This window comes from Notechis scutatus, chromosome 2 (genome assembly GCF_049901735.1).
Source record: "Notechis scutatus isolate UNSWTSFEM ecotype Mainland chromosome 2, rNotScu1.2, whole genome shotgun sequence".
Lineage (NCBI taxonomy): Eukaryota > Metazoa > Chordata > Lepidosauria > Squamata > Elapidae > Notechis > Notechis scutatus.
The window spans coordinates 182,354,496-182,379,032 of NC_142010.1; the positions used below are offsets into that span (position 1 = coordinate 182,354,496).

Here is a 24,537-nt window from a genome sequence, read left to right on the forward strand (position 1 = left end):
TTATATTATATTATATTATATTATATTATATTATATTATATTATATTATATATATAATATTATATATATATATATAATTCATCTCTGAATCTTATTCATATATAGATATATATACAGATGGTGATCTTCCAGACAGCTTAGCCTTAAGCCATTTAGAATTTTAAACAGGGGTGGGATTCAAATTTTTAATAACTGGCTCTGTTGGCGTGACTAGGTGGTCACGTGACTGGGTGGATCAAAAGAGAGAAACTCACTTTAACAATGCTCTTGGAGCAGGGGGTTGGACTAGATGACTCTGAGGTACCTTCCAGCCCTGCATTGCGCTGTGCTGTTTCAAAGCATCCTCTGAAGCTGCATCTAACGCCAGGGTTTGTGGTCCTTCCTTCCTCTCCTTTTCCTCTCCCTCCCTCCCTCCCTCCATCCATATCTCATTCACTTTTCCTTCCCTTTCTCTCTTCCCTCCCTTTTTCTTTCTTTCTCCCCTCCCTTTCTTGCTTCCTTCCCTTCCTCCCTTTACTTCTTTCTCCCCTCTCCCTCTTTCTTCTTCCCTTCCTTCCCTTTCTCTCCCTCTTTCTTTCTCCCTTCCCTCCCTCTTTCTCCCTTCCTTCCCTTTATTTTTCTCTTCCCTCCCTTCCTTTTTCTTTCTCCCTTCTCTCCCTTTCTTTCTCTGCACCCCCCGCGCCCCATTTTGGGGCTAGTAAGCCTCCCTGGAGCCTCCTGGGAACCAAAATAGGGTGCGGGGGGGCACCACACCCCCTGCCCCATTTTGGCCCTAGAAAGCCTCCCTGTAGCCTCAGGAGAGCCAAAACGGGACATGGGGAGCACATTGCACCCCTCCGTACCCCATTTTGGGCCTAGCAAGCTTCCCTGCACTTACCTGGGAGCCAGAACCAGGAGTGTGGGGACTCTTGGGAGGGTAGGGTTGGGGGGGTGAGGGGGCTAGCTGGTCTTTGGAACTACATCCAGTTCACTCGAACAGGCCTGAACCAGTGAATCCCACCCCTGGTTTTAAATATTAAACTCACAACACTGTGCAATGAGCCTGGAAATTAGGCTAGGAATCACTATAATTATTATTGTCTTGTGCTTTGTTTGGAACCAATTATAATTTCCAAGTAGTCTTTAAAAGTCAATCTCATATACTACATTCTTAAAGATTTCCAAAGTGAGAATGACAGACCAGCAATGTTCAGGTTGATGTGGTTGCACCTGAAATATCAGTTGAAATTAATACAAGATTATTTGAGCCATAGTAGTTTTAGAATCTGAATTTACAGTATGATAAAAAAAAATCTCTCCAAATGAACCATGATATTAAAAGGAAGTTTAAAACTTTCCAGAAACTTGAACATCATTCAGCCGATTGAGTAATCACCTAACTATATATCCATTTTATTTGAATTAAATATTGTATTTGTTCATCCTTGTACCATCCATTATCATTTCCAAACATTGACTTCCACTGCCCTGACTGCATCTACTAGGCAAAAAAGAAAAAAGAACTTGATATCAGTTCTTTTGATATCAATATTTATTTTTATTTCTACACATATACTCATCTTCTTTTCTCCCTCCTCCCTTTCCTCACTCCGTCCCACTTTCAAAGAGCTGATTGTCATATTTAAAGCTCTACATGGCTCTAGACTGGATTCTCTATAGGACTGCCTTGGCTCAACTGCCTCTGAGTCTCACCTACATAAGAATCTTGGTGAGATTCTGAAAGCTGGAATTCTTGACTACTGCCCCCATGTTTTGAAATTCCAGCTAAATTTTGTCTGTTCCATGTAGCAGAGGAAGAGGAGGGCATACTGTGATGAAGTCCTGAAACTAGGAGGTGCATGACTTTGTCTATTGTTGATAGTTTGAATATTGCCATTAATTCAGTTTATATTACATTTGGGCTTATTTATTATTTTTCAGGGTTGTATTTTAGTCTAAGATTTCTTTTTGGTTGTCAGACACTCAGATCCTTTGAGAGCAGAGAGCATACAAATCACTCAAAGGTATTAGCAATAATTCCATGCACTACTTCCTGGAAATGGCCCGTCATATCAGAGCAGAACCCCCTGATCTGACCACTAGTGTTTCCTCACACCCAACTCAGTGTATACCTAGAAGAATACCAGGAATGATAGTATAAAAGAGTGCCAAGAAGTCCAGGAAACCCATTTTTTCTCAAAATCATTTGGGAAAACACAACACTTGCCCCTTGTTTCAAGCATACTTTCACATAGTCTGAATCTCCTAAATTTCTCAAGAATGCCATACAACCTTCTGGACTTAGCAAACTATTTCTTCCCTGCTAGATTAACAAATGAAACAAAAGTTTTGAACACAAATAACTGAAATTCAATCAACAGAAATTGGTTCCTGACATATGACATTATATATACTGTAGAACTGAAATCCAGGGAATAGAAATCCAGGAAATAGAAATAGTAATACTTTTTTTCACTATCATGCAGAAATCAGGAGGAAGATTATCTCTTTTTCGTATGGAACAAAAGACAAAGTTGTATCTGACACAAACACAAAGAAAAAATAGTTTAAAGGACACAAGGAATAGCCCAGAATTAACCACAGTGAAATTCCATTTGTATTTGTTAAAAGGCTCTTTTGTAAGATTCAGTATAAAGCTTAGCTTCTGAACAGTATTTATCTTCTTCGCACTGCAGGGAAAGATTCCACAAATACGCAAGATTTTAAAATATTATTATTTTACATACATTACTTGCTCAATGTAAAAATGATAATAAAAAATAAACATGCCAAAAATGGAAGGGATAATGTGTATATATAGGACATGTGATAAATTGTCTAAAGGTACTAACTTTACAAAAATATGTATATTCACATTAAAAAAATCTTTAAATGATCCACTTTTCTAAAATGCTATTTTTTAAAGGATGCAATATAAAATTAACTATCTTAAACAATATTAAATATGTTTCTGATTATCTCATATTTAGATTAATTCTGTATTTTTTCATAATTATTGATATATCAGAGAATAATTAAAAAGGTGCGCTGTAAATTTTATTATACTGGTAATGAAAAAGGATGGAGGATGTTTATATATATTAAATGGTTGGCCCAATATCATTTTTAGTTCATGATACGGTATCAGAAAAATGGACTTAAAGATGTTAATATGTGGTAGAATGTATACTAACATTTATCAATACATGAAGATCTATGGATTTATCAAATACGGGGTACAATAAATTATTACATTATGACGGGAAAATAGCCTGGAAGAATACGTGTTCTTTCTCTCCGTATACATTGGCTTGCTAGCAACATAATATAAAGGCTTAATATTTAATCAAGACATAGTTCTGTCTTTAAAAACAAGTTTCAAGGTTTTTTTTCCCCCTTTCTCTCATATGTTTTGGGTATTTCTTTTAAAAACTATTCGTATAATGTAACCTGTTTCATGATATCCTACAATAAATATATTATTTTGTTGCTCCTGTTTTTGGCATGACAAAAGCAGCTTTGGAAATATTGTTTCAGTCATTGTTCATGAATTAGATATTAGAAAATGCTATCGGACAAGGGAAGGAAGCACCTCCCATGCCTGGATGCTCTGAACAGCTCATCTGGAGAAAGATACATTCATCAATGGATGTTTAAATTAATGTGGATTCATAAAACGAATAGGTCTGATAGGTAACTTATTACGTAAAGAAGATGAACAGACACTAAATCAAGAACTGATTTGGATAAAAAAAATTCTTCTGAATTCACACAAAAAACACACCCTCTTCTCAGATACAAGAAAAATCTGTTAAATCCTAAATTTTTTTTACTTTGAAACAGATGAACAATAAATTACCTCTGGGACATTTTTTGAAGAAATCAAAGAATATTTTTAAAAAAATCAGAGAAGATTTACGAGATTGACTTGTTCAATCCGGTTTTTTAAAAAGAAAATAGTTCTATCTGGTTGTCCTTACTGGACTTTTATGGATAAAGACTGATTGACAGAGCATTTGGACTTTTTTTTCTTTATCTAAGAAATAAGCTATAAGAAGAAAACAGTTTATGAAGAAAATAGTTATATCTGGTTGCCCACAACATAGCATTTTGATTTTCCCAGAGATGAGCTATGGAGAGAAGGGAGATTATGTTTTATTCAGAGACAAGGGATAAACTATTAAAATTGTTTTTACCTTCTGTGATGAAGAGAGAAACTATATTATTTTGTACAAGTGTAGTACACAATAAATACTTTGGAAAAACATTATATTGTTCATTTATTCATTGAGGAAAATGGTCCTCAAATAAAAATTTTACTTTCTTAATTTTGAAGCTTTCTAAATATTAGACTGCTTATATTTTGAAATGATTATGAATCAACTATGTATCAAGGTTTGTAACATTATAATAAAAGGAAAAAAATACAGTACTGAGAGCCAGTTTGGTGTAAGAAACTATGAGTTCTAGTCCTCTCTTGGTCATGAAAGATAGCTAGATGACTTCAGGCCAATCACTCTTTCTCAGCCCAATCCATTTCACAGAATTGTTACTGTGAGGAAAAGTAAGACAGAGGAGTATTATATACTTTTGCTGCCTTCAGCAATAGAGAAAGGGTTACAAATCTTATAATAATTGTTGAAAAATTGATTTCTCCTTCCTTTGTCCTCTGAATTATTCTGAAAACTGGCATCCTGAAGTTAATAGCAATAGTATTTAGGCTTATATATCACCCCATAGCCCTTTACAGCACTCTTTGGGTGGTTTACAATGCCAGCATATTGCCCCCAACAATCTGGGTTCTTGTTTTACCAACCTCAGAAGAATGGAAGGCTGAGACAACCTTGAGGCCTGTCAGGATCAAATTCCAGACTGCGGGTAGAGTTTGGCAGCAAATACCACATTTTACCCCTGTGCCACTGGGGTCCTCTTATTTATGAGCATAATTGGCTTAATTTATGAGTTTATGATCATAGTATAATACTACCAATTATTTCAAAATTAGAAATACCTTGTAACCTCATGTATATTAAATATATGATGCTAATTATATATGAAGCCAATTAACAGGAAAGAAATGAATATTCATCTCAGGAATCACTGGCGAAGCTGTCGTCCTGAAGATATTGTTAAATTATATCCCCCTGTGGTTATTTGGTTTGTTTTTTGTGCCTTTGAATTAGTGTTTACCCCGGTGACTCACTGGACAAGTCCCTCCAGGTTTTTTTTCTCAATGTTTTTCAGAAATGGATTGCCTTAGCCTTCCTAGGACTGAGAGAGAGGATTGGCCCAAGATTGCTCAGCTGGCTTTGTGCCTAAGGTGCAACTATAATTCATGGTCTTCAGTTGTAGCCTGATGCTTTAAAAACTGCACCAAACTGGGTCTCTATCATACATTAAAATATTTTATTGATCACGATAACAAAAACACAGAATGCTATATTTTTTGTTCATTAAAAAGCACTTTGATACATACTTTGGGATAATCCAATTCAAAGAAGGTTTCCAAGTTGTTAATAAGGTTAGCATCAACACCCTTTAAAGGCTTCAAAAGTGAAACACCTGGAAGCTTGCTATATGGTTGTTTATCTGTTGCTTTCTTGTTGAGTTGTAGGTGCCTAAAAGAAAAAAGTGCCATTTAAGAAATGCAAAAGTAAAATGATAATTAAACATTAAACACTCCTATGCAAATATTAATGTTTGCCTTGTCACAGTTTCATTGTGGAGGAAAAATGCAGTAGTAACTTTTAAGCATACAGATCTACTGTAACTAAGATACAAAAAACATTAAAGGAAACCTCATGCAAAAATATGTAATAAAGCTGTAAGTCAAAACATTGATACTTTCACATCCATTCCATATTTCTGATTGCACTAATGTCCTGAAGATGAAAGAAAGAAATGAATAGGTCAAATATTTTTATTTTATTGTAGCAGTCTATGTTTGAGAGACACTTCAAAATACTGACACTTCTAATCTCCAGTCTCAAAAATTAACATGACAAAAAGGCAAAATAGACAAAAAGATAGATATTAAGTACTTTATTCACTCCAACAATCCTGAGAAAAATCCCTCATTGTCATATTTAACTCAAAATAAATCCAAACAGGGAATTTTCTGCTACAGAACAAATCTATTCAATTCACGTTAATCATTAAACCCTATCCATCCCTCTTTTTCAGAGTCTGGAGATTTCTTTTTTTTATATAACTAAATGTATGTTTACCAGATGTTTAGAAAAAATCATTTCCAAAAAAATGTCTATGCTTCAAAAATGAATTCCATGCATTACTTCAGCAAACATATCAACAAAAAATAAAATATGCAATATGAACTACAATTTCATTGTAACAGTAATCATGAGCAATTGATAGAATAGTGGTTTAGCATCAAGAATGTATAGAACATTTCAAAACAAACAACTTCAAAGTTGAAACACTTCATTTTAATATGAACAGATTGTGTTGTTCAGAATACCTTGAGCTCAAAACACTTCCAAAATGCCAAAAAATATCTTGTATTCCCTCAAGGAAACTATTTTGCATTCAAAACTGAGGTATTTTAAATTTAATTAGAATGAATGTATTAAACATATCTATTTAGCACTTCCTGCAAATATGAACAATGAATGCAACAGTACCACAAAGAATAGCTTACACTTATAAAATTTATATTGATGTTCAACTTTTATCACAAAGATTTGTGTATATGTGTATGTATGTATATGTATACAAATATTGATGTGTGTATGTGAGCGTTTGTATATTAACTTTACAATACTACAGGTGCTTGCTTATAATATACACATACATGATTGAGGCATAATATTTCAACCCAACTATTATTGATTAGTTTCCCAAAATATAAGCAGGATTGTATATAATTAGTATTTGAGTTGGAGACTACCAGGAAATGCAGTCTAGACCAGGGCTGTTAAACTCCCACCCACGGGCCAGATGCATCAGGTACTGGCCACACACATGCCCGGTTTAGCAAAGGGGAAAAAAAGTCCCGGTATGTCACATGATGCTGCCGTTACAATATGAGTTTGGCACCCCTGGTGTAGACTGAGAAGGTGAAATAAATCTTGGAAGACAACAGTGAAAACTATTTCAATATTTCTGCCAAGGAAATTACATAGAGCAGGTGTTAAGTTCAACTGGAAGTTCTCCTATGAGCTGTTCAGAGCATCCAGTAGTGGGAGGTGCTTCAGTCTCTGCATTGGTAGGCTGAGCTTGATTTATGGAACGCTCCTCCTCCTCCACGTGACTTCTCCTCAGCGTTCCCCAGTTTTTTGCTCAGCCGCGTGCGAGACAGGCAGTGATTTCGTTACTCCATTGACCGAAACAGGAATCAATTTGTCGTGTACAGGTTTGATTGTAATCCAGCTCTCTCTTTAGCCTTCTTCACAAGTTTATAACTTGCCAGACAGTTTTGTTTAGGGGAAGCGCCGTTTGGAGACCTGTATTTTTTATTTCCATATAAATCACATATCCATGCTAAAAGAACAATTACTGAGAATACTAGAATGAGCTTGGCCACATTTCACACATCAAAAATTGCACTATTTATGTACTCTAGATGGAAATTAGGCAAACAACTAACAATCTTAATTTCTCTTGGCCAACCAAAAATCTTTTTCAGAACTAGATTGGTGTGCTCTTCTCTTTTTAGCTTAAGTGGAGTTTTACTCAAATTCTTGAGGCAGAGATTGTGCCCCTACTGCATTGGAGCGTCTGAAACTACATCCACATGCTGCAGTATATTACATTTACAAACATGAAAGTGGAGGAAGCTACAGACACCAAATTGATTGTAACTGATTGTATCAGTCTTTTTCATTCCAGCCATTTCCATGCTGGCTTGGAGGTGTAGTAATCCAATTCAACTGGCAGATGCCAGGTTAGGAGACTGGATAGTTAAAAACAGCTATTTTTATCTCAGGTTTCACCTTAGCCAGTTTCCCAGGCATATAATGATTCCTATATTTAGAAGAAAAATTACAGGCCAGTTACAACTAAGCAACATCCAAATGAGCAATATGCATTGTTTTATATACTAATAATTTATACTAATATTAATCATAATCAATCCATATCAGAACTGGTAACCTCTGATAATTTGTACTAGCTCTTGAACATCAGTAGAATACTTTTCCTTTCAACTAATTAAATGTAGTCTTTGGTACCCTGAGGTGATGACATTTCTTCCTTATAACACTCTGCAAGTCTGTTAGAGAAAGCACTTTCCCACATACCTAGCAGACAACCCATACTTAACTAAAGATTTATTTTCTCCAAAACTGAATCCTGTTCTCTTAGCAATTCTCATCTGCCAGGGCTCCATAATTATATTTCTTAACTCTTTTGCCATAAGCAAGCTATTTTGTACACTTATTCCAACTGATGATTTTATTTTCCACTTGATGTAAAATAATGCTGAAAAGCAATTTCTCTAAGTATGAAACAAAATTTCATTTTAATTAAGATATATCTCTTTAAAAATATATACTAAACTGCCTGTTTTACACTCACAGGTCTATCTAGCTCACTATAAATTATTTTATAGCTCTATTTGCAGATGCCCAGGACTGAACCTGGAAACATCTACATCTGTAGGTCTAATGTCAGGCTGTAGACCTTCCTGCACAAAATATAGGTTTATTTTCTACTTTTTTTCCATTTGTTCTTTATCTTACCTGCTGTAGCAATTTAAGCAGTTGCCTATTTTATATTATTGGAAAGCTTTCTCTTTGTAGAGGGTGTGCATAAGCGCACCAACATGCCTACCGTCCCTGTCCTATTGCTTCTTTTTTTTCTTATATGTATCCATTTCATGTATTCATAACCATGTTTATACTTATACCTGTTATCTAATAATCGCTTGACAAGATAAATAAATAAAATAAATATTAACAGTATGTGCATTAAAACATAATAGTAGAAGAAAAAACCCCAGCAGCAGGTTTTTATCAATTTTAGCCACAGATACTGAATCCAAATCTGATAAACTACTCCATCTACATTAGAGGATAGCAAGGAAACACTAAATACCACTGTTTGAGGTATTTATAGATATTGGTTCCTTTGGGTAGGAATCAACAAGTTTAATTAATTATTGGACATTCTAATTCACAGAGAGTTCATACAGAGGTGAAAGGAAGTTTATCACTTCAGAACAATCTGAATCCTACAGTAGTGTGACCTACAATTTAATGTGAGCTTCATTTAAGTCCTATTAATAAATATTTGAAGAAGAATAGATTAGTGTATGGAGAAGATACATTAATTTACTGAAAGTAAAACTGCAGCACAGACTGATTTTTCTCTAGGCTGGTAATTGCTTTTTTCTTACAGCATAGAGCATTCATGTCTTTTTGCTGAATCTGCTTCTCTTTTCTCCACTTCACCAACTTTTGGTACCTGGCCAGATTTATGATTTGTGCCAGGGATTTGCAAAGTACAGCTCAACAGCCAAATCCAATCCATTTCCTGTTTGTCTGAAGTCCTCAACCTAAGGATGGACAAGTAAGTGGCAGATACTAGGCCCAAACCTCAGCCAAACTTGCAGGGAAAAGAGAAAGACAAGAGGCAAAGGGCTAGAGCAGGGCATCTGGGGCAGCAGGCTATCAATGGCCTTCTTGCTGGCAGTCCTGTGCCCTTTTTATAGTATACAAACTCTTAGGTTAGTCAATAGCATTTGTCTTTTCTCCAGTAAGCTCTTTCTCTGTAAGCTTTACAGGCCCATTCATTTACTACTCTCTCTTTAGTGCCTTACCCTCAGGAACACCTTCAAGTCCAAGTAACTGCAAAAAGCAAGCACTGTTTAATTCAACTTTTCAAAAACAACACTAGGAGCTACAAAGCAGTTTAGAAACTGCAAAAGGATTTTTGGACAGCCATAGTCTGATTGTCTCTTAACACAGTGATCCCCAACCTTTTTGATGCCGCGGCCCGGTACCGGCATCAGCTGGGCGCCGCGGCCCGGTACCGGCATCAACTGGGCGCCATTTTTTTTTGACGAAAAAGTGCTTCCGGTGACCTCACCGGAAGCACTTTTTCGTCAAAAAAGATGGCGGCGCCAGCGCTTCGGTGAGCTTTTTGGGTAGAAATGGCTTTCTACCCGGAAAAGCTCACCGAGCGCTAGCGCCGCCATCTTTTTGATGAAAAGTGCTTCCGGTGAGCTTTCTCCCGGAAAAGCTCACCGGAAGCACTTTTTTACCAAAAAAAGATGGCGCCCAGCAACCAGCGGGCCGGTAAGACTTGTTCCGCGGACCGGTACCAGTCCGCGGACCGGCGGTTGGGGACCCCTGTCTTAACACACGTTACAGGAAACATTGCCAAGCAGCTAGCCTGCTTAATTCATTCAATGTCTCAGAATGAGAATATATCTATATCTTTATCTATTAACTATACCCCTAGCCATATAGCTATGCATCTGTATAACTTTAGTAATGTTTTGCTAGGATTTATCACAGCATGTATATACACACAAATACACACACATACACAGCAAGGTAATAATAACAGACTCAATTTTTTCCTCTACCAGCAGTAGCCATTGATTATAGTATCCTTCCAGACCTGGCTCCAGGGATTAAGGGTGGGAGGCATGAGAGATCCCATGAGATCCAAACCCTGAGGGCTCCTTAGTCTAAGGTTGTAGGACTACAACTCTCTCCCCTACCCCAACACCAAACTAGCCTGGCCATATAGGAAATGGGCATTGGTAGAAGTTACCGTGAACGCCCTTTCTATCTATGCTGCGAGAGAGCCCAGGATGGGTTGACTCCTTCCTATGACGTCATTTAGCTGAGTCTGTACTAAGATATAAAAGCCAGCCTCCGGAAGAGACCCCAGCTTTGGCGAAGATACTTGACAGACTGAAAGGTGTCTCTGAAAGCCCAAATACAGAAATATGACTTACCCTCTCCGGACGAATCAAGGGAGGGGCTGGGCTCTCTCGCAGCATAGATAGAAAGGGTGTTCAGGGTAACTTCTACCAACGCCCATTCTCCTCCATGCTGTATCGAGAGCCCAGGATGGGACATACCAAAGCTTGCATGTCCACAGGCGGGTCCTCGTCTGGCTCATCACACCGACTGTGGAACCACTCGTTGAAGCACCCGTCTGCCGAAGGCTGCAGTCGCCGAGGCAAAAGCATCCAGAAGGCAGTGTCTGATGAAAGGAGACGGGGATGTCCATGTGGCCGCACGACAAATCTCCTCCAAGGATGCTTGGGTCGCCCAGGCAGCAGAAGTGGCCGCGTTTCTGGTAGAGTGCGCCATCAGACCTCGGGGAACTGGAAGGGCCGCAGCTTTGTAGGCCTGCTCAATGCAAGATCTGACCCACCTGCTAATAGTAGTAGAAGAGGCCTTGTGCCCCAAGTGAGAAGGGAAAAAGGAAACAAACATGGCTTCCAACTTCCTGAAGGAGGAAGTGCGCTTAATGTATATTCTAAGAACCCTACCTACGTTTAGCGAGTGCCACTGCTGCTCTAAGTCATGGTGTGGGAGGGGACAGAAGCCAGGCAACATAATGTCCTGGGACCTGTGAAACAGGTGTTAACCCTTGGAATAAATGAGGGGTCCAGACTGAGGACAACCCTATCATCGTGAAAGGAACAAAGGTCCTGTCTGATGGAAAGAGCAGCAAGCTCGGAAACCCTCCCGGCAGAAGTGATGGCAACAAGGAACACCACTTTCAGAGTCAGGAAACGGAGAGACACTGTTCAAAGGGGTTCAAAGGGGGGCTTTGTAAGGGCATTAAGGACCAAATGAAGGTCCCAGGAAGGATACCTGTGAACCACCGGAGGGTGCAGGTTGGAAGCCCCTTTCAAAAACCTCCTGACTGAATGGCATAAGGAAGGAAGCGAACCCCATGAAAGGACTGAGAGGGCCACAACCTGCCTGCGTAAGGTGTTGGAGGCCAAACCTTTCTCCAGCCCATGCTGAAGGAAGCTAAGAACTTCTGCCAACTGGGCTGAAGCAGGAGAAAGACCCTCCCTGAGGCACCATCGGGAAAAAGCCTTCCAGGTGGCATCATAGATGCACCTTGTAGAAGGTTTGCGAGAAGCCAGGATAGTGAGGATGACCCTTTCTGGAAGATCAGCCTCCTCTAGCCGCTGCCGCTCAAGTGCCACATGGTCAGCTTGAACCACTGGGGCTCTGGGTGGAGCAGGGCCCCCAGGTGAAGGGAGATTAGATGGGCAGGGATCCTCCAAGGAGAAGCCACCGATAGGTTGACCAGGTCCACAAACCAGGGCCTCCTTGGCCAATAGGGTGCCAGGAGGAGGAGCTCCGCACGTTCCTCCAACCTCTTCCGAATTACTGCCAGAATGATGGGAAGCGGGGGAAAGGCGGAGAGGAGACCCTTGGGCCATCTGCACCGAAGAGCATTGCTCCCCTCCGCTCCCTGGCAAGGAAACCTGGTGAAGAATCTGGTGACTTGGGCGTTTTGAGGAGTGGAGAAAAGAAACACCTCCGGTGTTCCAAATCTGAGGGAAAGATTCCTGAATAGAGACGGAGGAATGGACCATTCTTCCTGGTCAACTAGGCTCCTGCTGAGCCAGTCGGCCTGGGAGTTGTTGACCCTGGAGATGTGATCCGCCGAGATTGATAACAGGTGTTTCTCTGCCCATAACCCCAGCCGTAGAGCCTCTCTCATGAGGGCTTTGGACCTCATCCCCCCGTGCTGGTTGACATGAGCCTTTGCGGCCATGTTGTCCATAAGGACTAGAACATGAGAGCCGGTCACTGATTGCCTGAAATGCTTGAGAGCCAGGAAAATAGCTCTGAGCTCTAGCCAATTTATGGGAAGGGTCTGTTCCGATCTGGACCAAACGCCCTGAGCTATCTGGCCCTGCATATGGGAACCCCAACCCAGGAGGCTGGCATCGGTGGTTATCACTAGCCTGTCTGGGTCCCTGACCAGGAGTTCCCTCCAAATAGATGGGGAATGCCACCAATTGAGAGATCTCCGGATTTGTGGCGGGAGTGGGACCTTGATGGATGAGTGGCTGGTTCCTGCTCGTTGGTAGGGAAGCAGGAACCACTGGAGGGCTCGGGAGTGGAGCCGAGCCCACGGGACAATGCCAATACAGGAAACCATCTTCCCCAGAAGTTTGGACAGCAGCGACAGGGGGACAATTTGATGTTGCTGGATCTGGCTGATGATCTCTGCAAGGCTCTTTCCACGAGCTGGGGACAGGAAAACCTGGCACAACATGGTATCGATGACTGCTCCCAAGTGTTGCAATTTGGTTGTAGGAGAGACCTGGCTCTTTTTGGTGTTGATGGAAAATCCGTGGCTCTGGAGACATGACAGGGTAATTTGGAGATCCCGATGGGCTGCAAGGATGGAAGAGGAAAGAATCAAAATGTCATCCAAGTAGCATTGGATCCTCACCAATGCTGCCAGAACCTTGGAGCTGATGAGAGGCCGAAGGGAAGTGCTCGATACTGGTAATGGGTATTCTGATAACAGAAATGGAGAAACTGGCGATAATGAGGCCAAATTGGGAGGTGGAGGTAAGCCTCAGTGAGATCAATGGAAGAGAGGAGGTCGCCCTCCCGAACGCTCTCTAAAATAGAATGCAGAGTCTGCATTTTAAATCACCTGTATTTTACAAATTGGTTGAGAAATTTTAGATCAGGATGGCTCGCCACCCCCGAGGCTTTGGGAACGATGAAAAGGTGAGAGTAAAGCCCACATCCCCATTGAGATGGGGGAACAGGTTGAATAGCCCTGATTTCAAGAAGGTGCTGAATGGCCTGATTCATGAGGGCTTGCCTGGAAATGTCCCGAGACACAGGACAGATCAAAAAATTGGGGGGGGGGGTTAGGAAGTCCAATTGTAACCCTGACCTAATAGTGCTGAGCACCCAGGCGTCCGTCGTTGACTCCTCCCATTTGGAGGCAAAGAAGGCTAGGCGACCTCCGATGGGTGGGGAGAATGAGGGATTACTTAGAGCGACGGAAGGAACGACCCCCTACCCCCGAAAGGGCCATTTACCAGCAGAAGGTTGTTGCCTGCCAGATGTTTCCGCCCGTTGGTCTTGGTGTTGGGAGTATGGCCTGTGAGAGCAGGGGAAGTGAGATGAGGTCTCCGCTCGGAAGGCAGGAGGGCGATAAGGAGCAGGGCGATAGTCGGCTTTCTTCCCAGAGGAAGAGAGAATTTTACATTTATCTCTGGTTTCTATGAGATAAGGTTCCAGAGCATCGCCAAAAAACTTATCGCCTGCGAAAGGAACTGAAACCAGCTTCCATTTATGGCGTGACTCCGCCTGCCAATTTCGGAGCCATAAAAGTCTTCTTGCTGCTACAGAAGATGCCATGGCCTTGGATGCAAATTTGGCAGAATTGAGAGTGGCATTCGTAGTGAATTCGACCGCTGCAATAATCTTATTAAGGTCTTGGTGAGACCGAAGGTCGGAAGCAGGCAATCTATTCTGGATTTGACGCAGCCACCGTATGGATGCCCTGGTGAAGAAGGATGCTGCTGTTGAAGCCCGAGCAGCCCAAGCAGCAGCCTGGTGATTTGCGCTTTAGGGTCTGTTCGGAACGTTTATCATCCGGTTTCAGGATATCTTCTGGGTCCGTGGGAGTGCCAGAAGATGAGAATGAAGCCAGAACCGGAATGTCAACAGAAGGTACTGCCAGGGCATTGTCCAGAGCTGCGCTGACATTGTAGAAACGCTTATCTGGAGAAGATGGGCGAGGATCTGCTGAAGGAGAAGCGCACTGTTCCTTGACCATGTCCAGGAACAAAATGGGAGAAGGCAAAACCTCTGCATGCACTACAGGCTTGGAGAAGAGCGAATCCCCTTGGCCAGAGGGATTTCCTTATGGTTCGGGAGCCACTTCCTCTGGCGACAGCTTGGCAGTGACCAAGGCCTTGCTGAGTAATGGTCTGAAGAGAGTAGGTTTGAAGACCAATGCAGAGGATGTCTGCTCTGGGCGAGAAGCCTCTTCCTCTGAAAGATTTTGGTCAAAAATCTCACCCTCTTCACACTCTGAATGAGAGGAGTAACTGTGTTCAGATGGTGAAGGCCTTCCTTCCTCATCAACCTCCTCCCATTCTGGTAGAGAAGAATGGACCCTGAGGTCCTGGGGCCTGTGTAAATCAGGGTGATGAGGCAAGGAACTTATAGATTGAGAATGGAGAAGGGCCTGAACCCTTTCCAGAGGTTGAAGAATTTGCTTGAAGCCTTCAGTCAATCCTGCCTAATGGCTGATGAGACAACATCTTGGATATCCCTTGGTCCATGCTCAAAGGTAGAGGCAGAAGGCCGAAGGCCCGCTGCTGTGGGAGTGAAGGTGGCTTCAGGCCTAGATTGAGGAGAGGTTCGAGGCCTGGAGGGAGCGGGAGGAGCATAGGGCACAGAAGCCTGTTGGAAATAAGGCCCAGATCTGCTTAAATCCTGAGGATCTGACTGTACAGCAAGAGCCTTAGGAGATCAGGATGGAGGATGGAAAGGCTCATAGATAACTTCTCCTTCCCTGGGAGGGCTTGGTTCGGGGCCACGAGTATCACCTGAAACATGCTATAGTTGCACTCCCTTCTGTTGAATAGTTCTGTTGAACTGCCTCTCTAGAGCTGCATGTCTGCGCTTCTCTGCCCTCAATTCAGCCTGAATTGCCTTCTTAGGGGCTAGAGCCTTAGCTTTGATTTTAGCAGCCACCTCCCTCTGGACTGATTGGGCGCGTTGCCTATGTCTTTTTCTCCTATTGGGCTTAAGAGATTGTTCCACTGGGGGGGAAAGCTCTGCCAGAGCCTGATCTTGCTCCATTTGTAAAATAAAGGCTCTTGCGTTGGAAAGAAGCTGTTTAGAAATTTTTCTATTAAGCCCCTTAGGGTATAAATGGCCCCCGGGCTTACAAAATGGCCGCTCACCTCATGGTGGAAGGCTTGAATCCAAGATGGCCACTGACTCCAGGAAAACAAGATCCAAGATTGAAGAATCGCTTCTTAAGCTATACAGAGCCCCGAGCGAAGTCAGCAAGGGAAAAACACAGCAACCAGCTACACGATCAGCTGGCTTGAGCTCTTATCAGTTTGCCAATCGTGTTTACGATCACTCCAAACTGCAGGTGTGGGGGAGGTCTGCAGACGCTGCCCAGCTTGCCTGCACAGAGCTCTGGTAACGCTGCTCCCAACGTTGCAGGAGAGAGAGCCCTGCTCTCCTGGAAGAGCAGCTGCCCAGATCCCTGGGAGCTGCTTGAAGAGAGGAAAAAAGTACTGAAGATAGCTGGTGATTGCTATCTAACAGAACGCTTTCAGAGACACAGCTACTGACTGAAACGAGCTGAGTCAAAACCTGGGGTCTCTCCCGGGGGCTGGCTTTTATATCTTAGTACAGACTCAGCTACGGCGTCATAGGAAGGAGTCAACCCATCCTGGGCTCTCGATGCAGCATGGAGGAGAAGAGAACCACTGCAAAACAGCACTTCTCACCCCTAATCCCTGAAGCCAATCCAGAAGGATACCATGGTCAATTGCATTGCAAGCCGCCAACAGATTCCCCATCCCAAACCCTCCAAAAATCACCCACAAGCGCAACAAATGCTTTCTTAATACTGTAACCTGCCTGAATCCAGACTGTTATGACTGTAATTGAACCTGGAATTACTATCATAAATTGTGCCAACTATACTGCAATTGGTAACTAAATCCTTTTCTGCAAATAATGTTTTTTGCCAGAAAGTAGACATACTAGTTTCACCAAACAACAACAACAACAAAAAACCAGGGGTGGAATCATGGTCACATCAGAGATGATATTCAGCAGGTTCTGACCAGTTCTGAAGAACCGGTAGAGGAAATTTTTAGTTCGGAGAACCAGCTAATACCACCTCTGACTGGAGATTTTACAGCAGCCTGCCACGCCCACCAAGCCACACCCACAGAACCAGTAGTAAAAAAATTTGAATCCCACCACTGGGTCACATGACAGCAGGATGCCTCAAGTGGCCATAAATGCAATCTGTTTGCCAAGCACTCAAAATGCGATCATATGACTTTGGGGAGTACGGTGATTGGAACTTCAAATCTCAATCATAAGTACCTTGTTTTGGGTCAAACAATTGCTAAGGGACTACCTGTATATACATGGTCTGGGAAAATTGGGGCATCCTGCAGGAAAGAAAAAGGAATTTTGAACTGAATAGTTATCAACATTCTGCTTTTCTTATTGAGATGTAGTAGGAAGGGATTTTTCTCAATTTTTTTCCCTCTGTAATCCTTGACTTGATCCTGGCAATTTTCAAAAAGAGATGAAGAATGTCAGTCACATTTCCTCTGAAGATATTACTGTAGCATCACAGTACCAACTTAAGATAACCTTTATTGGCATTGTTTTTCTGTGAACATACTAGCACTTTAAAAAATGAAATTCTAATCAACGGAAAAAAGAGTTAAGATGGATACTAACTATATGGTATAAATCTAGTTGTTCTGCTTCAGATACTATGAAGCCTCCTTCCAAAAGGTAAGAACTAAATCTTCATTTTTTGAAGATATGAGGCCAAAATAGATACAAAATAGATACAGAAAGAGTACCAACTTTATTATTTCTTCTAGGGCTTGGGCAGGGCCTTGAAAGGTGTTCCTTAATGCCTTCTTCCATTCAACAAGAACTTCAAAGAACAAAAGTTTGTGAAAATGATATACCTGCAAACTTGTATAAAGAAACACAAAAGCTAATCTTGACTTTAAAATTTCCAAATCAAAAGTTTATATTGAAATTTAAACACATTTCCCATATTTTAAAGCAAATAAATTAGCTGCTCCATACACAAAAACTGAAGTATTTCTTCTTCAGTATAAAATGGTGTTCAATTTTGCAATCAGTGGAGAAGAAATAATGATTGGATGGCATTTTTAGTTTCTATCACTATTGTGTATGGTGAAATACTGCATAGTAGTCTGGATTCCCAGGAAGGAGGGGGTGCGCTGTCGAGAAATTAAAGGCAGCTCTGTCCAGATTTGTGTGAGAGAAATAGAGTGAAGAGATCCCCTCGGTAATAGTTCTCAGAGTATATAGTAGAAATGGTTAGTAGAAACATAGTTTTCACTACAAAATGGAACTTTTTTTTTGGCTAAGCAACTTTCAGTGAAACATCCAATCAGATGTACAGTATTCCATTATTTGCAGCTTTGTTCTAGGAAGTATATATCCCAGAAATGCCAGGCATCAATCAACCTGTTTAGGAATAAAAACCTTGATAGGTAATTTTTTACTTCTAACTCTAAGACATATATGGAAGAACTGAAATATGGAGACTGCATAGGATATAGGCTTTGAAGCCCAATTTAAAGTGCTGGCTTTAATCTCCAAAACCCTGTAAAATTCGGTGCCTACATACTCACATTATTGTTTCTCCCAAACAGAAATAATCTGCCCTGTATAACCATCTTAAGAAAGGCTAGTGAGAGTCTTCCCCCAACCCCGAGTTAGAAAATGAAAAGAGCCCAGGGACATGCATTCCCAATGGTGGTCTCCATATACTGGAATACCTGGTATGGGGAACTTCCACTTTGCTTGTGTTTCTCTTAGCAATTAAGAACTTACTCTTCCAACAAGCTTTAGGTATAGAAGGTAATTTTCCTGATCATTCATATATAGAGAGTACTCAATTTACAAACTTTTGTTTAGTGACCGTTTGAAGTTACAATGGCACAGAAAAAAGTGACTCATGACTGATTTTCACAGCATCCCCACAGTCTCGCGATCAAAACTTTGACACTTGTTAACTAGCTTCTATTTATGAGAGTTGTGCTGTCCCAGGGTCAAGTGACCACCATTTGTAACCCTTCCCTACAGCTTCCAAAAAGCAAACTCAATGAAGGAAGCCAGATTTGCTTAATGACCACATGATTCACTGAACTACAGTAATTCACTTAACCACTGTGGCAAAAATGTTGCAAAATGGGGCAAAACTCACTTAACAACTGCCTTGTTCGCAATGGAAACTTTGGGGTCAATTGTAAGTCATAAGTCAAGGACTACCTAGATACATATTCTTACATTGTACATGTATATATGTATTAAGAAAATGTTGTATCTAGGCAGAGTTTCAAATATATACAGCCAATATGGTCTAGTGGTTAAGACATAAGGCTAAAAACCAGGAGATTGTGAATTGTAGTCCCGCCTTAGCCATAAAATCCATCTGGGTGACTTTGGGCTGGATTCATTCTCATCCCAATTCACCTCACAAGATTGTTATTGTGGGGAAAATAGGAAGAAGAAAGGGTGTGGGATATGTTCACCGCCTTGCGTTATTTGTAAAAATAACAAAGATTGGAGATTGTATGCATGTATAAACTGATTATCAAGATTAACATTGGGATGACACATATGACAAGGTGATCAATGTTTTGTCAGATCTAATAAACACTAGATAAGAAATGTCTGGTTAGTTAAATGAGTCATCCAATATCTGCATTCCCACTTTCCTTCCTGTATTAAGTCCAAGAGAGGAAGATAAAAGAATACAATTTTCTTAGAATAGTATGAAAATTGTATAATAAACCCTAAAAAGGCAAAGTGAGTTAGGAAGGGGTAGGCATAAAAGTTGTGCCATTCCTTTTATTATGATGAGTTAAAAGTTTCCAATTAAAGTTTTCTTACAACTATCAAGAAATCAGAAGACACAGAAAACAGAAATCTTTTCTGTTGAAAAAATAAGAGACAGAAACAGTAATAAAAGAGCTACCAACTATCTAGACTGAATTTAACACATCTTCTGATTGTGATGCAGAAACTGAAGGGAAGGTAATTCTCATCAGCTTACAGTTCCATATAAACTACTATTTGGATCTGCTGTAAATAGGACTTTGTCAAAAAGGCTCTATTTCAAGCTACTTAAAATTTCTGTAACAAAAAGATCAAGATCTTGGAGGCTGAATACTTGGTCACTTGAAGAAAAATATTATTAGGTGCAGGTGAAATGGCTAGAATTTATTTGTAGGAACTGCAACAGTGAATTGAATCTGAAATATTAAAATCAGTTTGAACCAGAATAAATTGATTTGCAACAGTGAACAAGCTGTTGGGAATAGAATGGTAATGATACTCAAAAGGAATGTTGCTAATTGTGTGCTTAGCTTTAACCAAATAGGATTGTATCTATTAAAATTAGTGTCTGTAGATCTTTTTTGTCTGTAGGATCCATTCATATACTTGTGCAATATTTGTATAATGCCAGTGTCTGGATAGAGCCATTACATACACAAAGAATAAAACATTAAAGAATTATGACAAATGGGGCATCTATAAAAGTTGTAACACTAGTAACAGGATTGAAAAAATTGAAGAAATAAAGAAACTGAAATTATACAAAAATCAGATGAACAAAATAACACAGGAGCCAGATTAATAGAACAACATCTTCAAGCAACATAATTTTAGAGTCTACATAATGGCATCCCTGAATGATAAGAACAAAATCAAATTCTGCCACTATGGCAGAAAATGCAGAACTGAAATCCAGTCAGCTAGGGGACTTTCAGTTGAATATTGTGAAACAAACCAGTAATCATTGGCCAGGTTATCTATGGGACCACTTCTCCCTAGGGATATCTACCCATCTACCCAGATCATATAGGGTGGGCACACTCCTATTTCCTTTCCTTAAACATTGCTTAAATTTGATATAAGATGCATGGATACATACAGTAAAAGTTACAAATAAATCAATACAATCATAATTGATGTTAAATATACAGGTTAAACTTTAAAACTTCCAGAGTGCAGGTGTGCCTGAAATATTTGGAGGACATACAGGTAGTCCTCAACTTACAACCATTTCTTTAGTGACTGTTCAAAGTTACAGCAGTACTGAAAAAAGTGACTTATGACCATATTTCATACTTACAACTGTTGCAACAGCCTCATGATCACATGACCAAAACTCAGACGCTAGGCAATTGGCATATATTTATGGTTGCAGTGTCCCAGGGTCATGTGATCACCTTTTGCAACCTTCCAAGCAAAATCAATGGGGAAGCCAAATTTACTTAGCAACTAGCTGAGCAACTGCAGTGATTCATTTAACAACTGTGGCAAGAAAGGTCATAAAATAGGCAAAACAACTATTGTGCTTAGAAATTTTTGGCTTATTTGTGATTCAGGATTTCCTGTATAGCTAGAATAAAAGAGAGCAATGAAAGGATCAATTCTGTACACTGTAGTTAGGCAAATAAAGAAGCTATGAGAAGAGATACAAGATTCTGCAAAAACAAAACCAGAAAAAATCTCAAAATTTCAAAGAGGAAAATATTCAAGTAGTTTTCTGAAAAATCTATCACAATGGCCAAGGAAAGACTGAAGATTAAAGTCTTGAGAAATATTCCCCAACTGTCTGTTATGATTATATATCAGTCTTTACTGTTTACTTTAGTTTAATGGGTTTTTTAAAACCAATGTACATTACCTTGAGTTATTTCAGTTAGGTAGTCTATATACTGAGGAAACCCTGTCCAACTTCCAACATCAGGCAAAAAAGAACAGTGAAAAATAGTTCAATCAGGGATATCAACAAATAAAGGAAAAAATAAAGAGATTTAAAAAAAAAATCACAAGTGTTCAGCTAGGGCAAAAATAGTCAGGAGTAATCACAAAAAATGCTCTAATAGGGTTATATATTAAATAAGATTAAAAATACATGGAAATACAATACTGAAACTTGTTACAACAAAGAATGTAGAATGACAGAAACGTTTATAAAGAAGTTATATTCAGGAATCAACTCCACTAGGAAGAGATGTTTGAGTCAATAAACCAGTTATCAAATATGGAAGCATCCAGTCCCTAAACTATTAACTGAACTGTTTAAAACTGGAAGAAAAGAGTTTCTTTGTGCTAACAGTCCCATATCGTCAAATAAGCTTGGAAATATTCTTTTATTGCTGCTGTTTGAACTGATACTGTTGCTTAATGATATTTATTCTTGTGTTATAAACTGCCATGAATGTCTTCACTAGGAACATGTGGGTATAAACCTGATATATGGATATATATGGTATATGGTATATGATATATGATATATATGGACAATGGCAGTGGGACCTAGAGAAAAAGAAGGCAGGGAGGCAAGAGAATAAGCAAATTATTGAACCACTGCGTTAATTTAACATGCACACAATGTGTAACTTTAAGATCTTACAAATAAAGCCATATATGGGGAGAGAAAATGCCAGAGAACAGGCAAGTTTAGGAAAAGGGACACAAGGTCAGATCAATGGATCATGGAGAGAACAGAAATTTTTTAAAAAGTTTATCTTTTTTCAATGTCTGTAACAAAACTTTTGCTTATCTGAAAGTGAAGTATATTAAGGAAAATAGGTGTGCAAAAACACCTGATTATTCTTCTGATGAACCTTTACAATACTTGTCCCTTACACTACTTCAAGATCAAAGAAATACAATAGCTCAGAATTGGAAAGAGTACTTCAGAATATTTTTCCCCATATCTGTTTAAACTTAGAGGGGAAATATAACAATAGTAGTACTAGAAAAGGGCACATCTAAAATTAAAATGATAGTAAAACACTGAGAGATATGCAGCTGTTCTTTTATTAACTGAAAATTAAGAAAACTTGTAAAATATAAATCATTTAAATAAAAAGGAAACTAAAAAATCTTGGTTAATGTTCAGTATTAAAAAGGCACATCTTATTCAACCAGTATGCTTAGTGAGCATATACAGTTGATGGCAAATAAGTGGGTACGGCACACCTAGGAAGGTGGCAATTATAAACACAGACGAGATCATTGAAGAATGAGGATATTTCTATGATAACAAACATCAGAATAGTTAAACCAATAGATTTTTCACTGTAACATATAGTTGTGAAATATTGGAGAACAAGAAATATCAGGAAATAAAGATATCTGCAAATGATAATGATGGATTTGAAAGTGATTGATAAGAGTAACTTGGATTGCAAGGAGAACCATTCTATATTTCTGGGTGAAATATTGTAATGTATGACTGCTATCTTGAAATTATGATCAACAAACAGAAACTCACATATCTGACCATGGAATACAAGCAAATGATGGACTAAAAGAAACACACATGAATGGTAAGGTTGTGGGAAGCAGAAGATAGGAAAAACAATAATTAGAATCAATTTATCTGCATAGTCACCAAGAGCCTTTAAGTAACTATTAAATACCTGTTATAAAGTATTAGCATCCAAGTTACATATTAAGTGGGAGCAATTATTTTCCTGAGGTTGTACTTCAAAACTGTTTTGTCATTCTCTACTTTATAGCATAGTTAAGAAAAATGCAAGAAATAAATTACATTAGAAATACATAGAAATGCATTTACAAATCTCCATTTTATCAACAGTAACTGCCCTACACTTCTCTCGAATATTGCTACATAAATAAAATCTTAAACAGAACACTATAAGGGAACACTGTTTCCCCAAGCTAGCTATCTTCTTTTCAAAGAAAGTACCTCTGGCTGTTTTGTTTCATATAATGGAAAAGATAACAGATATCTATATATCTCCCCTATTGTGAGGGAGCTGTTCAGACTACTGAATAGAAATAGAGCCTGAATGCTAAAAATTAAACAAGATTCGTTCATTCACCCTCAAGCTGCTCCAGTGTAACATCTACTTTTATTTTAAACAGGCTACAGGAATACTGAAAGAAAATCTCTTTCTTACAATCATCCATACCTACATTAATAATCAATTAAATCAGTTTGGGGACCAAGGATAATCTATTGAGGAAGGTGTGTGCTGTTGGTCTCTGGTTTCCAAATGCACTGAGCCTTGCTAGTTAGTATGCATGCAAAGATGGGAAGTATGTAATGGATGTAGGAGTGTAGCCACTTTGACTGAGGGTGTGTGAATAAATGCCCTAAAACTGAATTCCCTTTGTAGTTATCTTGCCTTACCACAGATTTGTTTTAATTATGTCCTTCAACTAAGCCAGTGCAAGGTAAATATATTTTATCACATTACATTCCAGCAGAGAAGAAGTCACATTTATTTTCAATTAGATATGCTATATATGTGATATGATGGTCAAATTGGGCTTAAAGTCTAGAACTAAGCTACTTGTAATACTATGCTATCTAAAAATAAATCAATCCATTCCATGCATTACTTTCTTTTTGTAAAATCAAAAGACTTCAAATGGCTGCAAGTGATGAAATACAGATAAATAATGCAAGTGTGTAAATCTCTTTTAACTCAAAATACTATTTCCTAATAGACTCATTATATAAATTTGTAAAAATGTATTCAAAACATGTTTTTAAAATCAACATATTAATTTTAATGGTATACTTATTTCAGCCAATTGCCTCTGCAAAAACAATACTTATTCTTTATACAGTAGATAAACCTCTAGAAGTTACTATGCTACATAGTATACTAAAGCTATTTGTGCTATATACTAGTTACATTTTTTGCTCTGCTCCTTAGGTATTAGAATATGTATTGTCTCCTGAAACACTGTATATAAATTTCTTCTTTGCAGACTTAAAACAAATATAGTCAAAATCATTGCACCATTATTTAGATAATAA

General features: G+C 39.3%; 1 protein-coding gene across 1 annotated transcript in view; it reads right to left on the reverse strand.

Annotated features, from left to right (window-relative positions):
• The window catches only part of UGCG (UDP-glucose ceramide glucosyltransferase), a 46,291-nt gene that overhangs the window by 19,157 nt on the left and 2,597 nt on the right, over positions 1 to 24,537 (reverse strand). Inside the window, exon 2 of the mRNA XM_026672308.2 lies at positions 5,456 to 5,597. Within this exon, the coding sequence (XP_026528093.1) occupies positions 5,456 to 5,597 (142 nt within the window). The remainder of the gene's footprint in view (positions 1 to 5,455; positions 5,598 to 24,537) is intronic.